This window comes from Atractosteus spatula, chromosome 4 (genome assembly GCF_055471065.1).
Source record: "Atractosteus spatula isolate fAtrSpa1 chromosome 4, fAtrSpa1.hap1, whole genome shotgun sequence".
Lineage (NCBI taxonomy): Eukaryota > Metazoa > Chordata > Actinopteri > Semionotiformes > Lepisosteidae > Atractosteus > Atractosteus spatula.
Window position 1 is genome coordinate 14,289,854 of NC_142709.1, and position 19,992 is coordinate 14,309,845.

At 40.5% G+C, this 19,992-nt stretch overlaps 1 protein-coding gene across 6 annotated transcripts in view; it reads left to right on the forward strand.

Annotated features, from left to right (window-relative positions):
- The window catches only part of LOC148835879 (cyclin-dependent kinase-like 5), a 97,931-nt gene extending 79,841 nt beyond the window's left edge, over window positions 1–18,090 (forward strand). The window contains exons 11-19 of one of the 6 annotated variants that reach the window (XM_088913150.1): window positions 642–805; window positions 1,157–2,225; window positions 3,953–4,054; window positions 4,715–4,820; window positions 5,409–5,532; window positions 7,341–7,446; window positions 9,251–9,373; window positions 12,988–13,167; window positions 13,549–18,090. In XM_088913150.1, coding sequence (XP_088769276.1) covers window positions 642–805; window positions 1,157–2,225; window positions 3,953–4,054; window positions 4,715–4,820; window positions 5,409–5,532; window positions 7,341–7,446; window positions 9,251–9,373; window positions 12,988–13,167; window positions 13,549–13,908 — 2,334 coding nt within the window. In that variant the 3' untranslated portion in view covers window positions 13,909–18,090. Of the gene's footprint in view, window positions 1–641; window positions 806–1,156; window positions 2,226–3,952; window positions 4,055–4,714; window positions 4,821–5,408; window positions 5,533–7,340; window positions 7,447–9,250; window positions 10,168–12,987; window positions 13,168–13,548 lie in introns of those variants that run through there. The other 5 variants (XM_088913152.1, XM_088913151.1, XM_088913154.1 and 2 more) reach the window with 5 other exon arrangements.
- Window positions 18,091–19,992: the final 1,902 nt, after the last annotated feature.

A 19,992-nucleotide genomic window follows, 5' to 3' on the forward strand; every position in this document is an offset into this window, starting at 1 on the left:
CACAAAGTGTATCCAAAGTTGGAAAAATAGCATTGAGCCAGTTTCAGATAAAAGGTTCATTGGCTTGAAAGGTTTAATTGATGCAGTTTTTTCCAGCAGTGGGGCAATTCTAGCTGCAGTTTTTGTTTCCTTTACATGTGATTCAAGTTTACTTTCAGATAACAGTGTATAATCAGTAACAAAGCAGTGGTCAAATATGACTTTAGACTAACAGGCATATTCTTCAGAATTTCAAGCCCCAAGCTTTTTGACATGCTACCAGTTCCTATAAGATCTGTAGTGTTAGATTAATTTAATTTTTTAATTTGACTGCTATTCTGCAGGCTACTACTGTATATACTCTTCATGTATAAATATGAAACCCTCTAGTGTTCTTATTTAAGATCCAAAAATCAGTTATGTGCTTTATGAGTAAATATTTGTTACAAAATTACTAATTATGATGTCCTGCTTGATGTAACGGATAAAATGTTTTGCTATTCTTTTTTTTTTCTTGAAATCTGTTTTAGTCTCTTGTTCGACTGTTCTATATTGTTTGATCTCCAAACTAATGCGGAGGGGGCTAATTGTGGTCGTTCCTGGGGGCCAGAGCCATTGTGGCCAGTGAGGAGCTCTTCGCAGTGTGTTATTCCTTCCCCCAGAACCTCCTGAAGCTCAGTCCCTCAGAGCGTTACCTGACGGAGCAGAGCCTGAACCACCACGCTTTCCAGACCCAGCGCCTGCTGGACCGGCCTGGCGGGGCCTCGCCTCCTCGCTCCTCCAAGAGGAAGTCTTACCACGGGGAGAGCAACTCCTCCTCCGGCAGGTGAGAAGCCGCCTCACAGCTCTGCTCGATGACTCGCGTTAAGAGGTTTTCTACTCCATTCGCCTTCAAATTGACCCTAAGCTTTTGAGAAATGTCAGTTTCTTCTTCAAGCCACTTATGGCAGTGTCACAACGTCCATGGAGACCTAAATATTTCTTTCACACTTTTATGTACTCTTACATTTCTGTTTATAATTTTAGACAAGAGCGAGGAGAACTGATGTATTCATGTGACTCTTTTGTTTCAGCTAAAGAATCAAAACTGTTACAGTCTTTAATGGTTTTGTTTTCGTTGTCAGACAATCCTCATTCCTTAGTCAATGTGATGTCGCTTTCTGTGTCTTCTGAACAGGAACCATGGGAGTAAGAGCTCGGGCCTGCAGTCCCACCACAGGTCTAACAGCAAGGATGCCCAGAGCATGGGCTCCAGCCTGCCACGTGTGGAGGATGTCCACGCAAACACCGACAGCTTTCTCAACGGGAACCTACCCCCCCCACCTGCCCTCAGCCCCACTATGCACCCCAAGAACTACCAACAACAGACACTCAACCGTTCAGCCTCCAGCAGCAAAGACTTAGCCAACAACAACTTGCCCCACCTGCTCAGCCCCAAGGAGGCAAAATCCAAGACAGAGTTTGACTTCAACGTAGGGCCCAAGGCCGCTGACGGGCCGGGGGCCAAGTATCTAAAGTCTAACTCCCGTTCCCAGCAGAACCGCCACTCCTTCATTGAAGGCAAGACTGGCACACTGCAGTCGGGAGAGAAGCACAACCGCCACAGTTACATGGAAACTTCACATGGCTCTATGCCTGCACCCTCAAAGAACGTGGCTTCCTACCTAAACCTCTCCAAGAGTCATGGGGCTCTCAATGACTCCAAATCTGTGGGCAACCTCAGTGAGGCCCGCATACACCTGGAGGACCCCAGCTCTCGGTATTTCCCCTCTAGCTGCATGGACCTCAATGCCCCTGGGAGCCCCTCGGGGCGGCACAGTGATGGCCGCCCTGCTGTTAGCCCCTCTGGCCGCAGCAATCCCCGCATGGAGAGCGGCACCTTGGACTCCCGCCGATCCTCTTCCCGCCACTCCAAGACGCTGGAAGAAACCAAGTCCCCTGACCTGCTGGACAGTGGGGGCGGGGGGGGCCATTCCCACTCACTGTCTGCACCCCATGAGTCTTTCCCCTACGGCCTGGGCTACACCAGCCCCTTCTCTTCCCAGCAGCGGCCCCACCGCCACTCCATGTACGTGCGCCGAGAGCGGCCGCGCGCTCATGGGCCTGACACGGGGCTCAGCGTGGGCCAGGGCATGCCATCCCGCGCCAGCAGCCTTCAGCTCCTCTCCCCACAGCTGCAGCACCGGACACTCACTAGGCACTCAGTGGGCTCCTCGCGGGAGGACTGCACCGACGACATAAACAGGGTCAGTGTCGGCAGCCCCTGGACCAGCCGCCCCCCGCTTGCTTCGCGGAGCTTAGCAAACCACCACAGACAAGCCATGAGAATGAGCCACTTACCATCTATGTTGTAGCCACTGTGCATATGAGCATAATGGACGGTCTGTAGCAAAGTCTCCTATTGCCTAGGAGAGCTCTAGCAATGCCCGGCACTGCTGTTTTCATTGAGGGACTAACCCATTTCCAGGGTTTTCAGATTAACGAAAGTCATCGATAATTTACGCAAGATATGTACACGTAAACATACTTTCCTGTTCTACTGTTATAAACGGTGCAATCTAGTGTTTTGATCCAGAACCTGGGTTTGATGTGATATTCTGAAGCAAATGGTGTTGCCAGTCATTTGTTTGGAGATATTTCAGTTTGACACAGGTAGCATCTTTCAAAAACAGAAGCTTGTCCTGATAGGATGACAGGGGGTTTGTAAGGATAGTAAAATTAAAAGTTTGTTGCCCACCACATTTGGTAAAACATTTATTTATCCTGTCTAAATTTCCATTTCTTCAAAGACAGTACCGTGGTTTCTTCTGTACTGTGCGATTAATAAGTAATCTCTATCAAGCTGCATATCTTCCCTCAAGCACTGAATAGCCTGCCAATTGCTGGTATGAAGTGCTCAATTGCTGTAATATTCCAATTGATATCTTCCCAATGCGGTCTCTCAAGAGCCAGAATGTGTAATTTTAAATATTGAAACAGTCACAAAGAAACTCAATGGGTGTATTAGAGAAATGTACAACACAATGTATTTATACAGTATATGAGGATACTAATTATGATCTGACATTTTCTATTAAGTTTCTTACTTTCTATTCCTGTGTGATGTGATTCTGTTTTTTATTAGTACTCAGAAATGAAGTTATTGTTGCAAGATCAACAATAGAATTGTTAGCTGCTAACAAGCTATTCCATTTAAAAGAGTGCTACTGAAAGCTGAGTGGAGAAAAGGAAGATCATTAAGACAGCATACTGTATGACAAACACTAGTTTAAGTGTTTTCAAAGTGGTGTTGCGTGTTCATTTTTGTGTAACCCTAATGCACTTCCCTTGTACAATTCCTGTCATTCAGCTTTCAGTAGTTTTAGAGTATAAATTTTAAATATAATGATTCAATAGTAACATAAGGAGAATCACATAGGACACAGAGAATAGAACTGATGACAAGGAAGACCTGAAATAACATTAGCTTGCAGATAATGTGACCTACATAGAGTACATGTTGCTGAGCGACATTACTTCTGTATCTGATGGGGGCTCTTCCTGTGCATGGGGCATATTCCATTGGCTGCAAGTTATTTTGGCTGAAATAGTCTTTTTAGGGTAATCCATGATTTCACTGGTCAGAATATTTGGGTCACTTTCCAGTGCAATCAAATGGTGTCTCAAACACACCGTTCCCATTCCAGTGGATCCAGAAAGGAAATCTTAAATATGAGATTTTTTTTCTTGCCGGAGAAATTTTAGTGACCAGCTGTTTTACACAGTAACTGTGAATGGAAATTATTTGAAGGAAAACCAGAGGAAATGGTTGATCGTTGTAGGCAGGCATGGATTTCTGAGGTGTACGTGTGGCCTTTGTTTGTTCTATGTGGCTGTATTGTCAGATAAAAATTCTTTCTTGCGTTGCTTCTTTTGTGCATGTTTTCAACCCGGCTAGCTGTCTTGCTTCATTTGCTGTCCATTTTGTCAACAGAGTGACCAGTCCCCTACAGAGGTGACCCATTCCCGACCCCTGATTAAAGACTCCACGCGGGACAACACAGCACCCTTTCACACACAGCGCCAAAAAAGCGAGGTCCGACTTACTGTAACTACTGCGCATGATGTCATGTACTGATCTTTCTGAAGTACAGGACTGCTCACAGTAGAGAAGAAAGTTGACCCCAGACATCGGCAAGGGGCCTTCAACACACACTCCCATGATACATAGCTAAGAAAGCCCAGTCTGTGGTGCGAGAAGAGCATCAAAGTCATAGGCACAGTTTTCCCCTCTCGTCTTGTTTTTCAGACATTGTTGTAGGCCGTAGGTCACGTCTCACAATCTGTGCCTCATGCGTTTGTGTACTTATTGGTTTGCTACTGACCAAAGATCTGCAGTTATGGTGTGCACTTTAATAAATATTTCTTTACATGTAGAAATCATTTTAATTCGAGAAGAAACATTCTACAAAACCAAATATTATTCAGATCATTGTATTTAGACCATACATTTTAGAGGACTCTGTGCTTCCTGTTTATTTATGCCTTCAGGAAAGAGCTCATGGCCTGAGTTGATCTCCTTTCTCCTTCTTCCTTTGGCCCTTATCTTCCTTTTCTTCAGAAATAACGAGGCAAAAAACTGTCAATTTAAACGATTAAGTGCTCTGTGTGCCGTGGGATCCAGTCTGCGTTGACTGTGGCAAGGAGGCTTGAGGAGACCTTTCAGGGTGGCAGTAATGGTGTCCTTCTTATCTAGGTGGGAATGTACCATGATCCACACCCTGAAGATGGAGCATCATCAAAAGAAAACCGGATCATTTACACAGATTCCATGCCCAGACGAGTAGGAAGCTTTTATAGAGGTAATTTGGTAGCAGGGATTATGTATTATGCTTTAGTTCTGTAATTAAGAATCTTCTGGGAAAAGCAAAGTAATCTTTGGTGAGAGCCTCACAGTTCCATACTGTGTTGTCACTTCTAAATGAGAGGAGGTGAAAAGTGCTTTGAAAAATTGTGTTCTATCCCATGAACCCCTTGAAAAACATGGATACACTTTGTACTCAGCCCTAGAGTGATAGTTCCAGTTACTCTCAGGAATAAGTAAAACTCTCAATATCTCAATAAAAATTGACAGTACTGATTGTTTTAAGTTATCATTTTCCATGTATTTATTTTTCTTGAGCTTTGAGCCTAAACAAGTCTCATGCTGATCTGTCAAGGCGTACTGATATCTGTAAATATTACTCCTCAGAGTTGCATTTTTCCCATCAGGTGGAAAAGATTGGGGAACAGAAATGGCAGAGACTTGTTTGAAATGTAGGCTGATCAGTCTGGCACCAATGCATTGCGTACATCAAGAAGCCTGATCTTCCTTCCTCATATTTCTATGAGGCGGGATACATATACCTACAGCAGCTCACAAAGTTGTATTTCCTGGTGTTGTCTTGCAGTTCCTTCTCCCCGACCTGACAGTACGTTCCATGACAGCTCAGTGCAGAGCAGGGGCCCTGCCGTGCCTGTGGAGAGCTCTTCTCTGTCCAGCCATCCCAAGCGACAAACAGCCTTCGATCCATGGCAAGTCCACACTCAGGCCATCACCATCATTCTCTGTACTCCAGTTCTGACCTAATTAGGAACACACGTAAAGTTAAAGAGTAGGTTGTGCCCATCTGGCCCATTTGGTGGTTAGTAACTAATTGAAAGGAGGATCTCAATCAGCCCATTCTTGAAATAAGCCAGGGTATCACCTTCAACACAATGGTTTGGCAGTTGGTTCCATATTCCACAACCCGTGTGCTAAAGAAGTGCCTCCTGTTCTTAATTTTAAATGCACTTCCACGTAGTTTCCACTTGTGTTCTCTGGTTTATGTTTTATTGTTTTACATTGTTTATTCGGAAGGTTCTTCAGAGTATCAGACCTTGTCATTTTCTTGTGATTATTCCCACGCCCCTGCCTCCCGTGTATCCAGGCAATCCTTGACATTTGTTAAGACTTCTGTGTAGAGAATTTTCCAGTGCAAACACTGGCCTTTTACAAGCCTTCAGTTCTGTTCAGTGATGTTTAGGTTTACATGATCTTCCAAGCAGGGGTCACAACAGTAGACACTCATAGTACATTCAGGTATGATGGGATTTGATTAAGGTTTGGACCAATTATGAAAAGCACTGCAGCTTTCACAATTTAGAGGTGAGAAATACTTCTTTATTTTGTTAGTTTCTAAAACAACATTTTTGTTTCTACGGTCAGAGTCTATCTTTCTATTTCAGCCTAATGAAAATGTCATTTTATGTGCATATCCAATACATATTTTAGATGAATGGCACTTATGATGGACAATATTCCATCTGTTATATCTCTTCTTGATTAGTGTATATATGACTGCTGTCAGTTCTTAAGACGTTCTGAAATACTGACGAGTGTCTTACATTTATATACAGTAGTGTTTTCCATCACTAATAATGATCTTCAGGTTTTATAGTATCCCCTAATGATCCTGCACTAACATAATATGAATTGTTCAGTTAAAGGCCTTAATTTGGTTCTGTTGATGTTCTGCACTTGTAGACTGTCACAGGTTCAGGGTAATGGAGATGGTATGAAGGCAACTTGTGTTAATCTGACAGTGAAAAATGCAAAAAGATGGTTTATTTCTATTTCTGGATGTCAGCTCCGATATCCAGCTATAAATGAGAACCTTGGCGATCCAGATCGCTATCATTAGATGAATGAATCTCAATTATATTCGGAGAAAATAACATCGGACAGCTTGCAAGACGTTTATTGTGCCTTAGCAGCCCACCCAGCTGGAAATATAATTGAATCAGGAGTTGCAGTGTCATTCTGCATGCACACACACAAGAGAAATAATGGTAATATACTTACGAATATCTGGCTTACTAAATGAGTAAAAATGAAAAAAACAAGTCTGTCATTTATAACTGCTTTTAAAGACTGAAAAATTTAAGAAATACAGCCCCAGATAACATACATACATTAAAAGGAATAAACCAAGGCTTATTCTGTATGTTTTGGCTGTGACATCACTTTCTTAAACACATTTCTGATTAACAATTTTGAAAGCCAGGTCTTCAGCTGGTAAAATGGCTCAAGTGACTGTGAATAGACAAACCCTGAATGTCTTTCATTTTCATTTTTGAGACACTTAATTGTAATTGTAATTATATCATTATTAACGGTGAACAGATTCCTCAATTTTTTAAGGTTTTAATTTAAATTTGTTAGCCCAGCTTTACAAATTAAATGCTACACAAAGAGTTAATTTTTCCTGTTTTCCTACATTAAGTAAATATTATAGTGCTTTTTAAAAATGGTGACCAGGAATAAAGCATCCCTAAAACACCTGTGTTTTTTCTTATTTCAGGAGCAACTCTGAGAATTTGAACATCAATCCTCCAGAGCCTTCGAAAGAGAAGGAGAAGCAGGGGTTCTTCCGAGCAATAAAGAAGAAGAAAAAGAAATCTCAAACGGTGGGCCCTAACCCTTTTTTAACAAGAACGAGGTCATTACTGTGAAAACGTGTATTGATCTCGCTTTTCAGAACTGTCTGCTGTTGTAGATGCTTTGCTCCAAGTGAAGGAAGCCCCTGTGTCTGACAAACACGCATGTTGTGTTTTAAAAAAAATGCATGCATCCTTATAATGAAAGTGTCAAACATGATTTATTTGATTAGCAATATACATTTCTTGGATATCACAACTTTTTGAAAATCAGCTGACTGTTCCTTTTCTGTAAGTGTTCATATTGATAGATCCATTCCTCAGGAATTCAGAAAGATGATGAGGAAAATACTTTGACCCCTATTAATGTTCTCATTTTTTTTCATGCAGTGTCAGACGCATGGACAGTTAAGCAAAGTAACTCATAACATGTAGCAGATAACTTCGATAGGTATTTTACAACCAATATGTCTTGGCCTCAACAATTGCAGAGAGTTTGCTGCAGTATATCGGATGCAAGCACGTTGATCACTTAGTGAAACTGTCATTTTGTTAGATGTCAGTGTTAAAATGCGTGCCCAAACAGCTGTCACCCTGTCAGCATTGTGCAGACTCAATCCACAGAAATGATTGTTGCAGTACTTGGGCCCTGTTCTCTTCTCAGTGATTACAATGTAGCGTGACACCTCTCTTGTGGGGCTACATTTCAATCTGATGAACATGAGGAGGTTGCTGTATCTCTTGGGACATTGAATTCAATTTTAGCATTTGATTTCCCTCCCCGGAGAGAGGCCAGTAGATACAAGCAAAGCTAGTCATAATACAAGAGAAATAATACAAATGGAAAGAAATTAAATAACATGATGGATGAGTGGGTGATGGGATTGTTATCATGGTTATGTTAAGAATTGTTCTGTTAAAATCCTTGAAGCTGTTTCTCCTTTTCTTACTCTGCTGGCTCTTTACTCTGCTATGAAGCCCAACCTTGTCACAACACTGAACACCCAGATCTGTGTGACCTTTCAAATGAGAAGTGAGGTCAAGGTTCAGCCCCACCCCATTATTTCAAGCTGACTGCTGTGTGATACAAAGAATACATACTTGTATGGAAACACCTGGTAAAGGAGGATGAGAATCAAACAAACTGTAATTCAGCTGTGAAGTATGTGTGTAGCTAGCTAGCATTTTACACAGACCCAAGTAACTGCTCCGATCTATGGAGCTATATCTGTGATCAGCCTTGACAGCAATGCAATCTATATACTGTACCTGGGTCTGTGTTACATACAGTACAGCTTCTGGGGCTAGCTAGCAACTGATCCTGAAAAAAGTGTGTTACAGTTCGATTTCTGCGATTAATGTTGGCCTGAAGGATTCGGAAAAGAGCATGTTTGATGTGTTCTCAGTGTGGAATGCATAAATATGATTCCCTTAAAAGAAGGGAGATAGCATCCATATTCAGTCCTAGGTATTCATGTTGGGGAAAAAATGTAATATAAAATTTAATACACTGTACATAGGCACATGGTGTATGCTGTATCTCCCTCTGACCAGCAAGGGTCACTCTGTGATAATGCGTAAATGCCTCCAAAGTCTTCAGGTTTTTTTATGTACGGGCTGGACTTACTCATACAAACCTCCTGTGAAATGCTTTTGTGTTTTGGTCCTTTTACAGAACAGAGCATAACACAGCTGCAACTCATTAGAGAAGTAATATTTCAGCACTGTGCACTTGCAAAGCATGCCTTGATATACTGTTTGATTATAAAATTGTGCACCATGTGTTTCTTACATTTTCCAATGTGCCATTAGTGTTTTGCATCTTATATTGCAGACAGAAAACACCGATGGAAAGAATCCCAGCATCAAGAAATGCCTTTTTCCTCTTTTTAACTCAAAGAATAATATAAAGCATAGTTCTTCTTTGAAAGCCCTTCCTGTAATCACTTCGCCCATGGTATTCGGTTTATATACTGCACCCTAATCTTTTCCAGTAACAAGACTGCAACTGCATGCTATTAACATGTTTAATACATTTTAATTGTTGTATATCATTTCCATTATATTCTCTACAGGGAGCCATGACCAGATGTGTCAAATGTGTTATTTTTCTTCCTTTATCATTGATGTCTTGAGGTATTTAAGGTAATCAATATTTAGCACTTTAGGGTACAAAGGCTTGAAGATTTCAAATACACATAAAGAAACAGACCTTTGGCTTGTCAGATCTCACGTAATACGTGATTTGGAAGAAACGGTGTTTAATTATGTCCTCACTCATAAAAGTAAGTTAACCATGATCTACTGGGTGCCAAAATAGGACTCTGATAAGTGCCAGTGGTGTGTTCATTGTTTGAGGCTTCCTTATTCTCTCTTGTCATATATACAGTAGGTCTTCGCTCTGAATACTTGCCAACTGCAAAAGTGGGCATTAATAACTAGGCATTTACCTGTATTCTGGGCAGATTTACAATAACAATAGTATTTTAGTTGAGACAGCTGTTTTCCATTACCTTTTAGCACCATCACTGCTAAAGAATAAAAACGTCCTTTTACCTAAGTGAAAAGTTTCTGTTTCAACATACCGTCTATTGTACCTTGTCTGCCTGGCAGTCTATCCAGCACTATACACCGTACCTTGCAAAAATATTGAGACCTTTCCTATGGTGTCCTGTTTTGTGAAATAAAAAAAACAATGTTTATATGATTTTAAGGTAGGTTATAGTAAATGTCAGCAAAAAAAGGAAAAAATACACTGATTGTACCAGTATTCAGACCTGTAAACTCAGTATTTGGTGGAAGATCATTTGGTAGCAATTACAGCTGCAAGTCTTTTTGGGTAAGTCTCTGGCTTGGTGCTGTTTTTGCCCGTTAATCTTGGCAGATTTGCTCAAGCTCTCAAGTTGCCTTTTGCTTATGGACAGCAGGTCTCAAGTCTTTTTTCAGAGTCTCAATAGGAATCAAGTCAGGTCTTTGACTGGGCCGCTTAAGGACATTCACGTTCTTATTCTTAAGACACTCCTACTGTATGTAGCTTTGGCCCTTTGGGACATTCTCTGGCCGAAGGTGTATTTTCATCCCAGTTTTAGGTCTTTAGAAGATTGATTGGTTTTCCTTTAAGATTAATCTTACAGACAAAGCTGCACCTTACTGTATCTAAGCTTCCAAAGTCCTGCTGATGAGAAGTAGCCCTATAACTTAGTTATGTTAAAGTCAACCAGGATGCTTATAGAGATCTGCTGTCCACTACAGCATTACATTTGCATTTAGACCAAAATGTTGCATTTTTATGTCATCAGACCACAAAACAAATGTTGCTATATTTGCAGTTTATCATAAATGCTTTGTTGTAAACTCAATGCAGGGTTAGATGTAGTTTTTTTCAATAGCAGCTTCCTTCTTGCCATTCTGACTCATGGCAGTTTTCTCCCTCCTCAGCTTTTGAACGATGTAGTTTTTTCAAAGTTACTGTTGCTTTCAAAGGGGCATTCTTAACTGGTTTCCTCAGTATAACACACCTTCAACTTCTTAATGAGCGTCTCACTCTTCATGATTGAATCTCTGTGGGAACTTCACTACCAGACTGAGGTAACTAAAGAGAGGTGTATTTATTCTGAAGTCACATGAACCATTATTCCACACACAGGCCAATCAACTATGCTGAGTATGTGGCTTGTTAAAGTAATTTAGTGCACATAAATTAATTTAGGTTTCCCAGAGCAAAGAAATTTAATATGCAATCATGATGTTTCCATTTTACTTTCATAATAGTTAATTACTTCTTGGTTTTGTGGTTTTGCTTTGAATGTGTGAAGTAGGTTATATACAATATTTATGTAACATTAATTGCTACTTCAGAGTGTCATGACTGTCAGTGAACAAATAAAGTTAGCTAAGTTCTATATGATTTAATCCAAATGTAGTTATCAGACAAGGCTAAATGGCTTTGTCTGCTTTGTAACCTTTCTTATGTTCTTCCCTGGGGGACCAGTTTCAGCCTGGAGAAAGCCACTGAAGATGAAAGCACCCAGGCTCCTAGGCATCTTGTCACCTGATCTTTTCAATAAATGCGTCAGTTGTTCATTTCATGAATCAGAATAAGAGTTGTTTGAGCCAGTGAGAATTCAAAGGGACCCAGAGTCATCTGCAGGACCAGGCCTGGCCCTTTCTTCCTGTGCTGTAGCTCCTGTGAAATGAAACATTTGATGGAACTGGTGCATGGTCTCCTGGAGTCACTCAATAAGCCCGGTGGAATGTGATGTTACTATTGAATCAGCACCTGCTGAACTGCTTGACAATGTCCTGGTTTATTTCTCCCTTTGCAGCTTTTCAGCTAACAGCATGTGACACAGGTTTTGGGGTGCGGGTGTGACTGGGAAGGGTCATGCATGATTCCTCGGCCTTGTCTGCCGAAACTGGTTGTTGCTTGCCGAAGGTGCACGCGGCTGCCCACAGCATATTCCAAAACCTGCTCAGCATCCCAGGGTCGTGTGCGGGAGAGGACACCGACAGGCTGTAGTCAAGCATAGGGATATTTTTACATGGGAATTTTAAATAGTCTTTGAACGGCTGTGTCCAGCTCTCCTCCACAGTCTAGAGTTGTTTTTTTTTACGCTGCAGTTATGACTGTTATATATGACTGTGGCAAAGCTGATTTATGCAGCTGTTAGAATGGTGGCATTGTCACCACTGTTGTTTAAAATGGAGCTAGCAGGAACATTGTTTTAAATAAATGCAGGAGCCACTCTAAACTGCAGTCGTCACCTGAGCCAGCTACAGAACAGTGATCGAGAGTTGTTGTTTTGGGAGTAGCAGTTGTTAATCAATTCCCCCTGTAGTAAAGTTGTATTGTTTTATTGTTGACTGAAGTGCTAATAACTCTGTAATATACACTTGATAGTTTGATTATTTGTCAGATGAGCAAAGCCATTTACTAACATTATTATGCCTTTGAGACGCTTAGTTCATGTTAGTGCTCAATGGCAAAAGCTCAGAAATAAAAAAAATCTTGACTACTGTTATGATGAAGAAGCACTGCACATTATAAATGCAATGCCTGTGCAGTGCAGAGCAGAGTGAAAACAATGTCCTTTGAGTGGTAATTGACATGTAGGCAGGATTTGGTGATTACAAGAAAGACAGAATGTTTGCCGTGTGCCGAATACTATAGTTCACATTATTGAAATTAATTTGTATTGCCACCCCCATAGCAGTGCAGTTTGAAAGCCAGCTATTTGTGAAATGTGCACAGTAAATTAACGCTGGTTCAGGTGGAGTATGCAGTGGCTCATGTTGCATCTCTGTAGTTTGCAGTCTTTTTCACATCCAGGTACTGTATATTTCCAGTGTAAATGCTCCACCAGCTTGCATTGCTTGTATTTAGTCTAGAACCCTTAGCCTCTGACCTTTCAATGACTAAATACAGTAGTTGCGTTAGTTGTTTCCTTTTCCCTGGGTGGTCTGAACACGTTTTTGAATCGAGAGCACTTGCTGTCTGGGCAGTTAAAGACGTTTGGGTTTCAACAGTTCCAAGTGAAACCTCCGTGTCTGGTGTCATCTCCTGTGCCACAGGTTCCCAGTGACGGCCAGGACCACCTGGCTGTACAGAAGGCTATCCGCTCCTCCAACCACCAGAGCAGCCGTCACAGGAACAGAGACCGAGACCGAGAAAGGGATCGAGACCACGACCGAGACAGAGAAAGGGAGAGGGACAGAGAATGGCCCGATAAGATGACAGAGGTCCATTCTCAGGTAAGCACTTTCACTGATAGAACTGTTTTTTTTGCATAAGTCTAGACTTATCCACATAAAAAAAAGCAAGTGTTAAATGGGTACTTCTGTCCTGTGGAGCATGTTTATAGCACTTGAAATGTATCAAGGGAAAGAGTCTAAGAGCTGTACCACTGCTTCAGTAGGTGTGCCAATTCAAAACGTGCTCTGTCAGTAGTATCAGCATGAGAACGTGAGAGAGCCCATGAAAGGCAGGCCTCCAGGGAGGGTTTGTATACCCTAGCTTTGCACACACTTGGACATTGTGCTTCGGCAGTCGCGGCTTGTTTGGAAACACATGTCTGAATGTGATAATTGACTTTTCCCGACTCATGCTTCTGCCTTTTCTCCGCCCTCCCCCAGAGCCAGCCTTTAAAGTCTCTTCGCAAGCTCCTGCACCTCTCTTCTTCAACCGCCAACCACTCGGCCCCCTCTGAACTGCGCTTCCAGCCCCTTCCCAATCCGCCTTCCAAAGGCGGCTTCAGCGACGGGCGGGGCCACCCCAGCAGCGGTTCCTCGCAGCCCAAGAGCCGTGCGGCCTTCCAGCTCCCCGGGCAGATCGAGTCCAGCTGGCACGTGTCCGCACTGAACCGCTCCTCCGCCGAGGGGACCCCTTACCCTGACCAAATGCCCTCAAAGGGTGGCCAGAACGGGCACAGCTTTAGCCGGTCTTCTCGATCCCGGATGCCAAACCTCAATGACTTGAAAGAAACAGCTCTGTAGGGTCTCCAGCTTCCTCGCTCTCGCCCCCGAGACCGCCCCGCGGTCCTGTCTGCTACCCGGTGAACGTCCCATCCTGACGGGATAAAAACTTCAGAAGTGGGCTCTGTAAAGCAGGTGTACCCTCACTCAGAGGATAGTGATCTAAATATATGTCTTAATTTTTTTTAAGCTTCCATATTTGATAGAATTTGTAATATTATTTATGAAGTTCAGATTACAACTTTCCTGTTTTAAAGTACGTTACAGGCTAAAAAAAGGTGATTTTAAAGTATGGTGGGAAAATTAGAGTGCAAGTGCTTTAGTTTATTTATAAAACACAACAAAATATGAAACTTTCCCATCGCAGTTCATTATTTCAGCGAGTTTCTTTCCAAGTATGTCTTTCAGTATTTAGGTTTTTCAAGATTTAGCAGTACTGGTATAATATACCCCATGTCTGTTTTTGTCTCAATTTTTCATGGAAATGTTATAATCTTAACCCAGTAACTTAATTTAACTATGGCTTAAGGGGCTGCCTTTTCGACCAGACTGGTAAAAGACTTGTTGACTGACTCACTGTTGCACATCGTTTTGCCAGATTTCTTGTATTCTGGAATTTCTGGTGGCAACTAACTCTTCCATGAAGAATGTAAAACTTTGGCTGTTCAACATTACTTTTTTCTCATCAGAAAGGTTAATCACAAGGCCAGCATGCATTTTGTTCGTTTCTAAATGACATACCTCTACGAACGTAGTCTATTGCTTTTCTGAGAGTTTTTCAGTGGAGAGACTAGACAGCCAGTTGGCACTATTTCTGTGCATTATTCAGTGGGCAATAACTTCTGTAAAGGGTAGCGCAGTGTATTGCTGTGCATTTTGTTGTAAACGCGTTTCTTGAGGTGAATTCTTTGTGTAATTTCTTGAAGATTGAAAGACAGTACTGTTATCAAAATTTTAAACCTTTGATACTTAACAGTAATTAATTACAGGAAAAAGTGTTAATTGCTTTTAGATTGATGAGTCCAGAGAAAATGGTAGAAAATAGGTTTTGCTCCGGTGGGTGATAGAAAATGGGACTAAAGCAGATGTTACCTAAAGTGTCCTCCAATCTGTAGAGCATCTGTGCTCAGCTTGAAGAGATCTTACCTTCTCCATTTTCTTTGCTGATTAGCTCTGATCAGACGCCATTCATAGAAATGTGTGATTGTTGATTTTGATACTTGAGAGTTTCTCAAAATAAATTTTACAGCATTATCAAGACCTGGATAGCACCACCCCCCAGAATTAATCAATTCTGATGTCACTGTCAATACAAGAAAATACTTTTGCTGACAATGTAACTTATGCCGGCAATGCCTTCATCTCAAAATCCAGTCTGAGAATTCAAATCAAGAAGTCACAAGCAGATTTAAGTCTATTGTAAGCTTGTTTATGTACAATGTTTGGGTGAAGCCACACTTGAAGTGGTTTTCCCTTCTCTTTTTCTTTCTGTTTCACTGAAATTACTTTCCTGTTGGATGCCAGTAATTCAAGCTCAATTCAGCTGTCTCCCCTCATAGGAAGAACATTTGACATCTGTGTCTGTGTGTCATGTGTGATTAGACCTTGGATTTGAACTGCCTTCTCTGGCACCTCTGAGTACCCAACCCACATGGTCCACATGAGGGTGAGCCATATCCACACTATGATACTATGGGGATATGACACCATGAGATGTCATTTACAAAAACCCAAACCCTCACCTTGAGAGGGTTGAATTCCTTTTGAGCGTCCTAGGGAGTGATGTCATTGTAATGTCCCAACTTACACTGATACTTGTTTACCTCTTCACCACTAAACTCTGCAGCAACATCAGTAATGGACAGAGATCAGTCTCAGTGAAAAGGGGCAACGGCATCCTCTACAGCATGAGTCTAAATGCCATTGGAACATCAGTTTCTTGTAGGTTTTGAGCCCTTTACCCTGCACAGTGCTTACAAGACTCAAAACCCCTATGCCAAAGGGCCTTCCTCTCAGCGTTGGCATCTGATTCAAATTAAAAGTATTGGGGAGTGACATAACTCTGTTATTCTTTGAGAATTATCAATACCAGCTCACACCATTTCTCTATGCATTCTGCAAAAATAGTGTTACATCAGACAACCACCACAGAAGCAAGCCATTGGGATGCGTTTGTTTTGAACTTAAGGGCAATTTAGGATACAACCCCTTTTATCTGACTTTGTTTTACAGTTCAGGTTCTCCAGATTGCTGTGTCCCTGAGGCAAGCCTCTCAGTTCTGTACTTTATTCCCTTCCCCACTTTGAGCAGCTGATGGACAAAAGCTGCCTTGCCTGGAGCAAAACGCTTGTCGAATAGCTGCATGTTAAGCCACAGCCAGATGCCAGCAGTCCAAAGCAGTTGCTCCAGACTCTTATCATAAGTGCCTCTGCAGTTTTAAACCTTATTAAAATGGTCAAGGTAAATCAGGTCAGACTTGCCTCAGATTGTTCAGGCTAAGTTGTGAATGTAATGGAGTGAATTATTGTCTCTCCTCAACACCTATTGCCTAACTATCACCCAAACAAAATTAGGCTTCAACACTGAAATTGTTTAATTTTTTTATATACAGTAAAACTGTGTTTTTTGAACTCCCATTGTAATTCATTTTTGTTTCCTGCAACATCAAATTGTCAGCTTTGTGTAATGCAGTCCAATTAAATCCCATCCTTTCTGTAAAACTGAATGTCATATTTTGAGAAAGGTGTGTATCGGGATTGAGGGAGGGACTGTGTTCTGAAATGTTGTCAATCTTGACATGAGTTCTGCTACCCTGTGTTCCCTGTGGTATTTTAGAGTGACAATTTGTAATGTTTTCAAGGAGCCTGTTGCACATCTGTAGCAAAAGATGTGCCAGAACTCTTTGCACATCCAGACAGGAGATCAAACAAAAACAACTTACAGAGCAAGCCAAATAAACCAGACGGTTAGTACAAAGCATCCTTTTATTTTAGTGTTCGTTTGTTATTTATCAAAGCACTTCAGTAGTCACAGGTACAACGAAAAGAATATTCATCAATTAAGAATATATTATAAATATGTAAAATGTAAATTGAATGTTAGAAAATAGCAAATATCAATAAAAGCTGGAAATAGCAATACAATGTAAAAAACAGAAGATGTATTTGTTATCTTTTAAAAGCGGCTTTACACTGGCGATGTGCTTATAAATATATATTATCTATTTTAGTACCATTATGTCCTTTGTAAATACTTGTCAGAGTGTATTAGATGCCAATTAATGCATTGTTAGATAAAAAGTAACCTATGTGTTTGCTAGAGAACTTATTGAAAAAATATTTTATTGAAGAACTGAAATATTGAGACCCTTGTTCCTCTTCTTCCTTTGGTATCATCTTCAAAAGCCTGGGGACTCTGATTTAGCGTACTTGTGCAACAGTGAGCCATTTCTTCTTACCAGTCTGAGTGTGAAAATAACTATTAATCTGAAGCTAAGGTTCTTGGGATAAATGTTAGTTATTCTAATTGTATTTTACAAATATATATGTGTATATACAAAGGGGAGGGAAAGTAGCTTGGTTAATTCTTTTATTGTTTTTCTTAAAGATGCACTTTAAACAGGCTTTATAGTCAGAACAGTAACTTCTCTTTGTATTCAGTGCTCATATAATCTATATTAAATACAGGTTTCGGTTTCAGCCTAAGTGCCAACAAATGACTGGCACAGACTTTTGTATTGTATTTGCGTTTTGTGTGTTCAGGGTATGTAAACTGAAAGTGTGTATCTGCTGTTTCTGTTTTGCAGAGGTTAACGTCTTTTTTTATTTCTGGAGTGATTGTTGTGTTATACAACACTGTATTATATTAATACCAATGCGTGATGATTTATTTGGTAATATTTATAAAACTTTATAGACAACTTTAAGTGAAACATCAGAAACTTACAATAAAAATGGTCAGGTGGATTTTAAGTTAGTTTTCTGTGTATGTGTCTGTATACCAGACACAGTCAAAACTGGTAGCACATTTATTTTTATTTTTTATTTTGTCTGTATACAATATATATTCCTTTGGAAGCTCTGTCATACTAGTATTACCTAAAGAATAAAGGGACCTAAGAATTGATGGTTGGGTATCTAACACTACTATTAATGTTTACATCTGTTACATTCAAAGGTTCTTGAAATAAAACAAATGAATGGACTATCAGTTTTTTAGTATGAATTGCTGATGTCATGATTTCTGTTGATTTGTCATGATTTCTTAAGGAGAAGCTCCTTAATACTTTAATAATAAAGTATTAAGCAAGGAAAAACCTGCCCAGCACTGAACACAGAATCGAAACCAGAGGAAATTGTCTGGAAATCATTAGTACAGTGCTGAACATTTGAATTCAGTTGCAATCCACTGTATTTTCAAGATTCCAGTTTAAGAGATTAACAGACCTACAGTATGTTCATCAAAAATACTTTTCAGTGCATTTTCCTGTGATTCACTGTCTCTGTCTGATTTTCTACCTACTACTCATTGAAGATGTCCGCTGTTTCTACATCATGCTACTCAATGCAGGTATGTAGCAGATAAAGCTCATCTTGCGATAACTCACAAGACACACATCTGATTTTCATGTGTCTTAACATGAAACTGTAGGTATTTGTGGTAAAAGAACATACTGTAAGTAAATGAGAAGAGGTCATTAAGCCCATCTCTAGCCAGCCTGTTTGGCTGCTATTAGAAAATTGCTCCAAGGATTTAATCACTACTCTGTGTAAAGAAGTGACTTATAAACAGCTGGGTGAGATCCTTGGATTAATTACTACTACTGTCCTCTGGTTTGTATTTCAATTTTGATTTTGAATTAGTCCCCTGGGTTACCCTGGGTCAATGCTTTTGAAGATTTGAACTGAATGAAGTCCCCTTGTAGTCCTTTCTATTCAAGCATAAAATGATTATTTTGTATCCTTTCAGGGTAGGATGTACCTTTTGAGTTCAGGAATGTAGATTGATGCTCTTTTTTAGAGATTCCATATCAGTAGTATTGAATCCTAGTATGGTGAACAAAACCATGTACAAGGTTTTAACTGAATTCTTGTGCATTGTGTCATTTTAACATAACATCTTTTTAACATGACATAACATATTAACATAAATTCCAGCTCTCAGTATGATGCCAGTGGAAAAGCACTTTGTTAGTGATGACAACCCATCATTCATTTCTGATGAAGATCATGCAGTTTGATGAGTATCATTTGTAGGCATGAGAAATGTTAGAGAGCAGACCAAGCATGTGACCTCAAGACACTCCAATCCCTGACAGCTACATGGAGGTCCAGACGCGATCCCAGGAGTCTGCTGAGGTTTTTTATGTGGTTTAAGAACATTTGAATGCAAGTTATGTTTTCATTGCATTTAAAGCTAGATTTGGATTGCCATAAAGACTGAAGCCATTCACGTCTGTATAAAATGTTCTATAAAATCTCATGCCCAGATGCTAGAAAAGACTGCAAAGTGAATGTGGTCAAAGTCTGAATCCATGCTCAGGACATGAGCTGTGTCATGATTACTGTCAAAAGTAATCATAGTTGGATATATCATTGCAGCAAGTTTTTCTGTGTCATTATCATTCTGTGTTGTTGTTGTACAAAGCTGCTTAAAAATATATGTAAACTGAAGAAAAGAGTGAATTCAGTTTTAACGTGCCCCAAGATCATTTCAAAATGTGCACAAACATGAAATGAACTGTGAACAGTAAGTATAGTCAAATCGGTACCTGTCTGCATAAGTTAACTTTAATCTTTCAAGTTTGGTGTGAGCCAATGACATTCTTTAGTCCAGCAAGTGGTTTTGACCATTGTAATACAGGAGTGACCCTGTGGAATCCATCTGGAATCTGATTTTAAAAAGAAATTCAACCAGTGTTATACGTGAAGGTTCTGGCTTAATTAAACAAATCAAGAACAGGACATGAGAGATGCTCGTGGTCATTCTATACCAACTGCCAGGGTACTAAGAATGAACAAAACTGGGTGCTTATGTTTCAAGTCTATATTTGCAAGATGGAGAATATATAAGGCAGCAAGGGACAGCTGAACAGGGCGTAGAGCA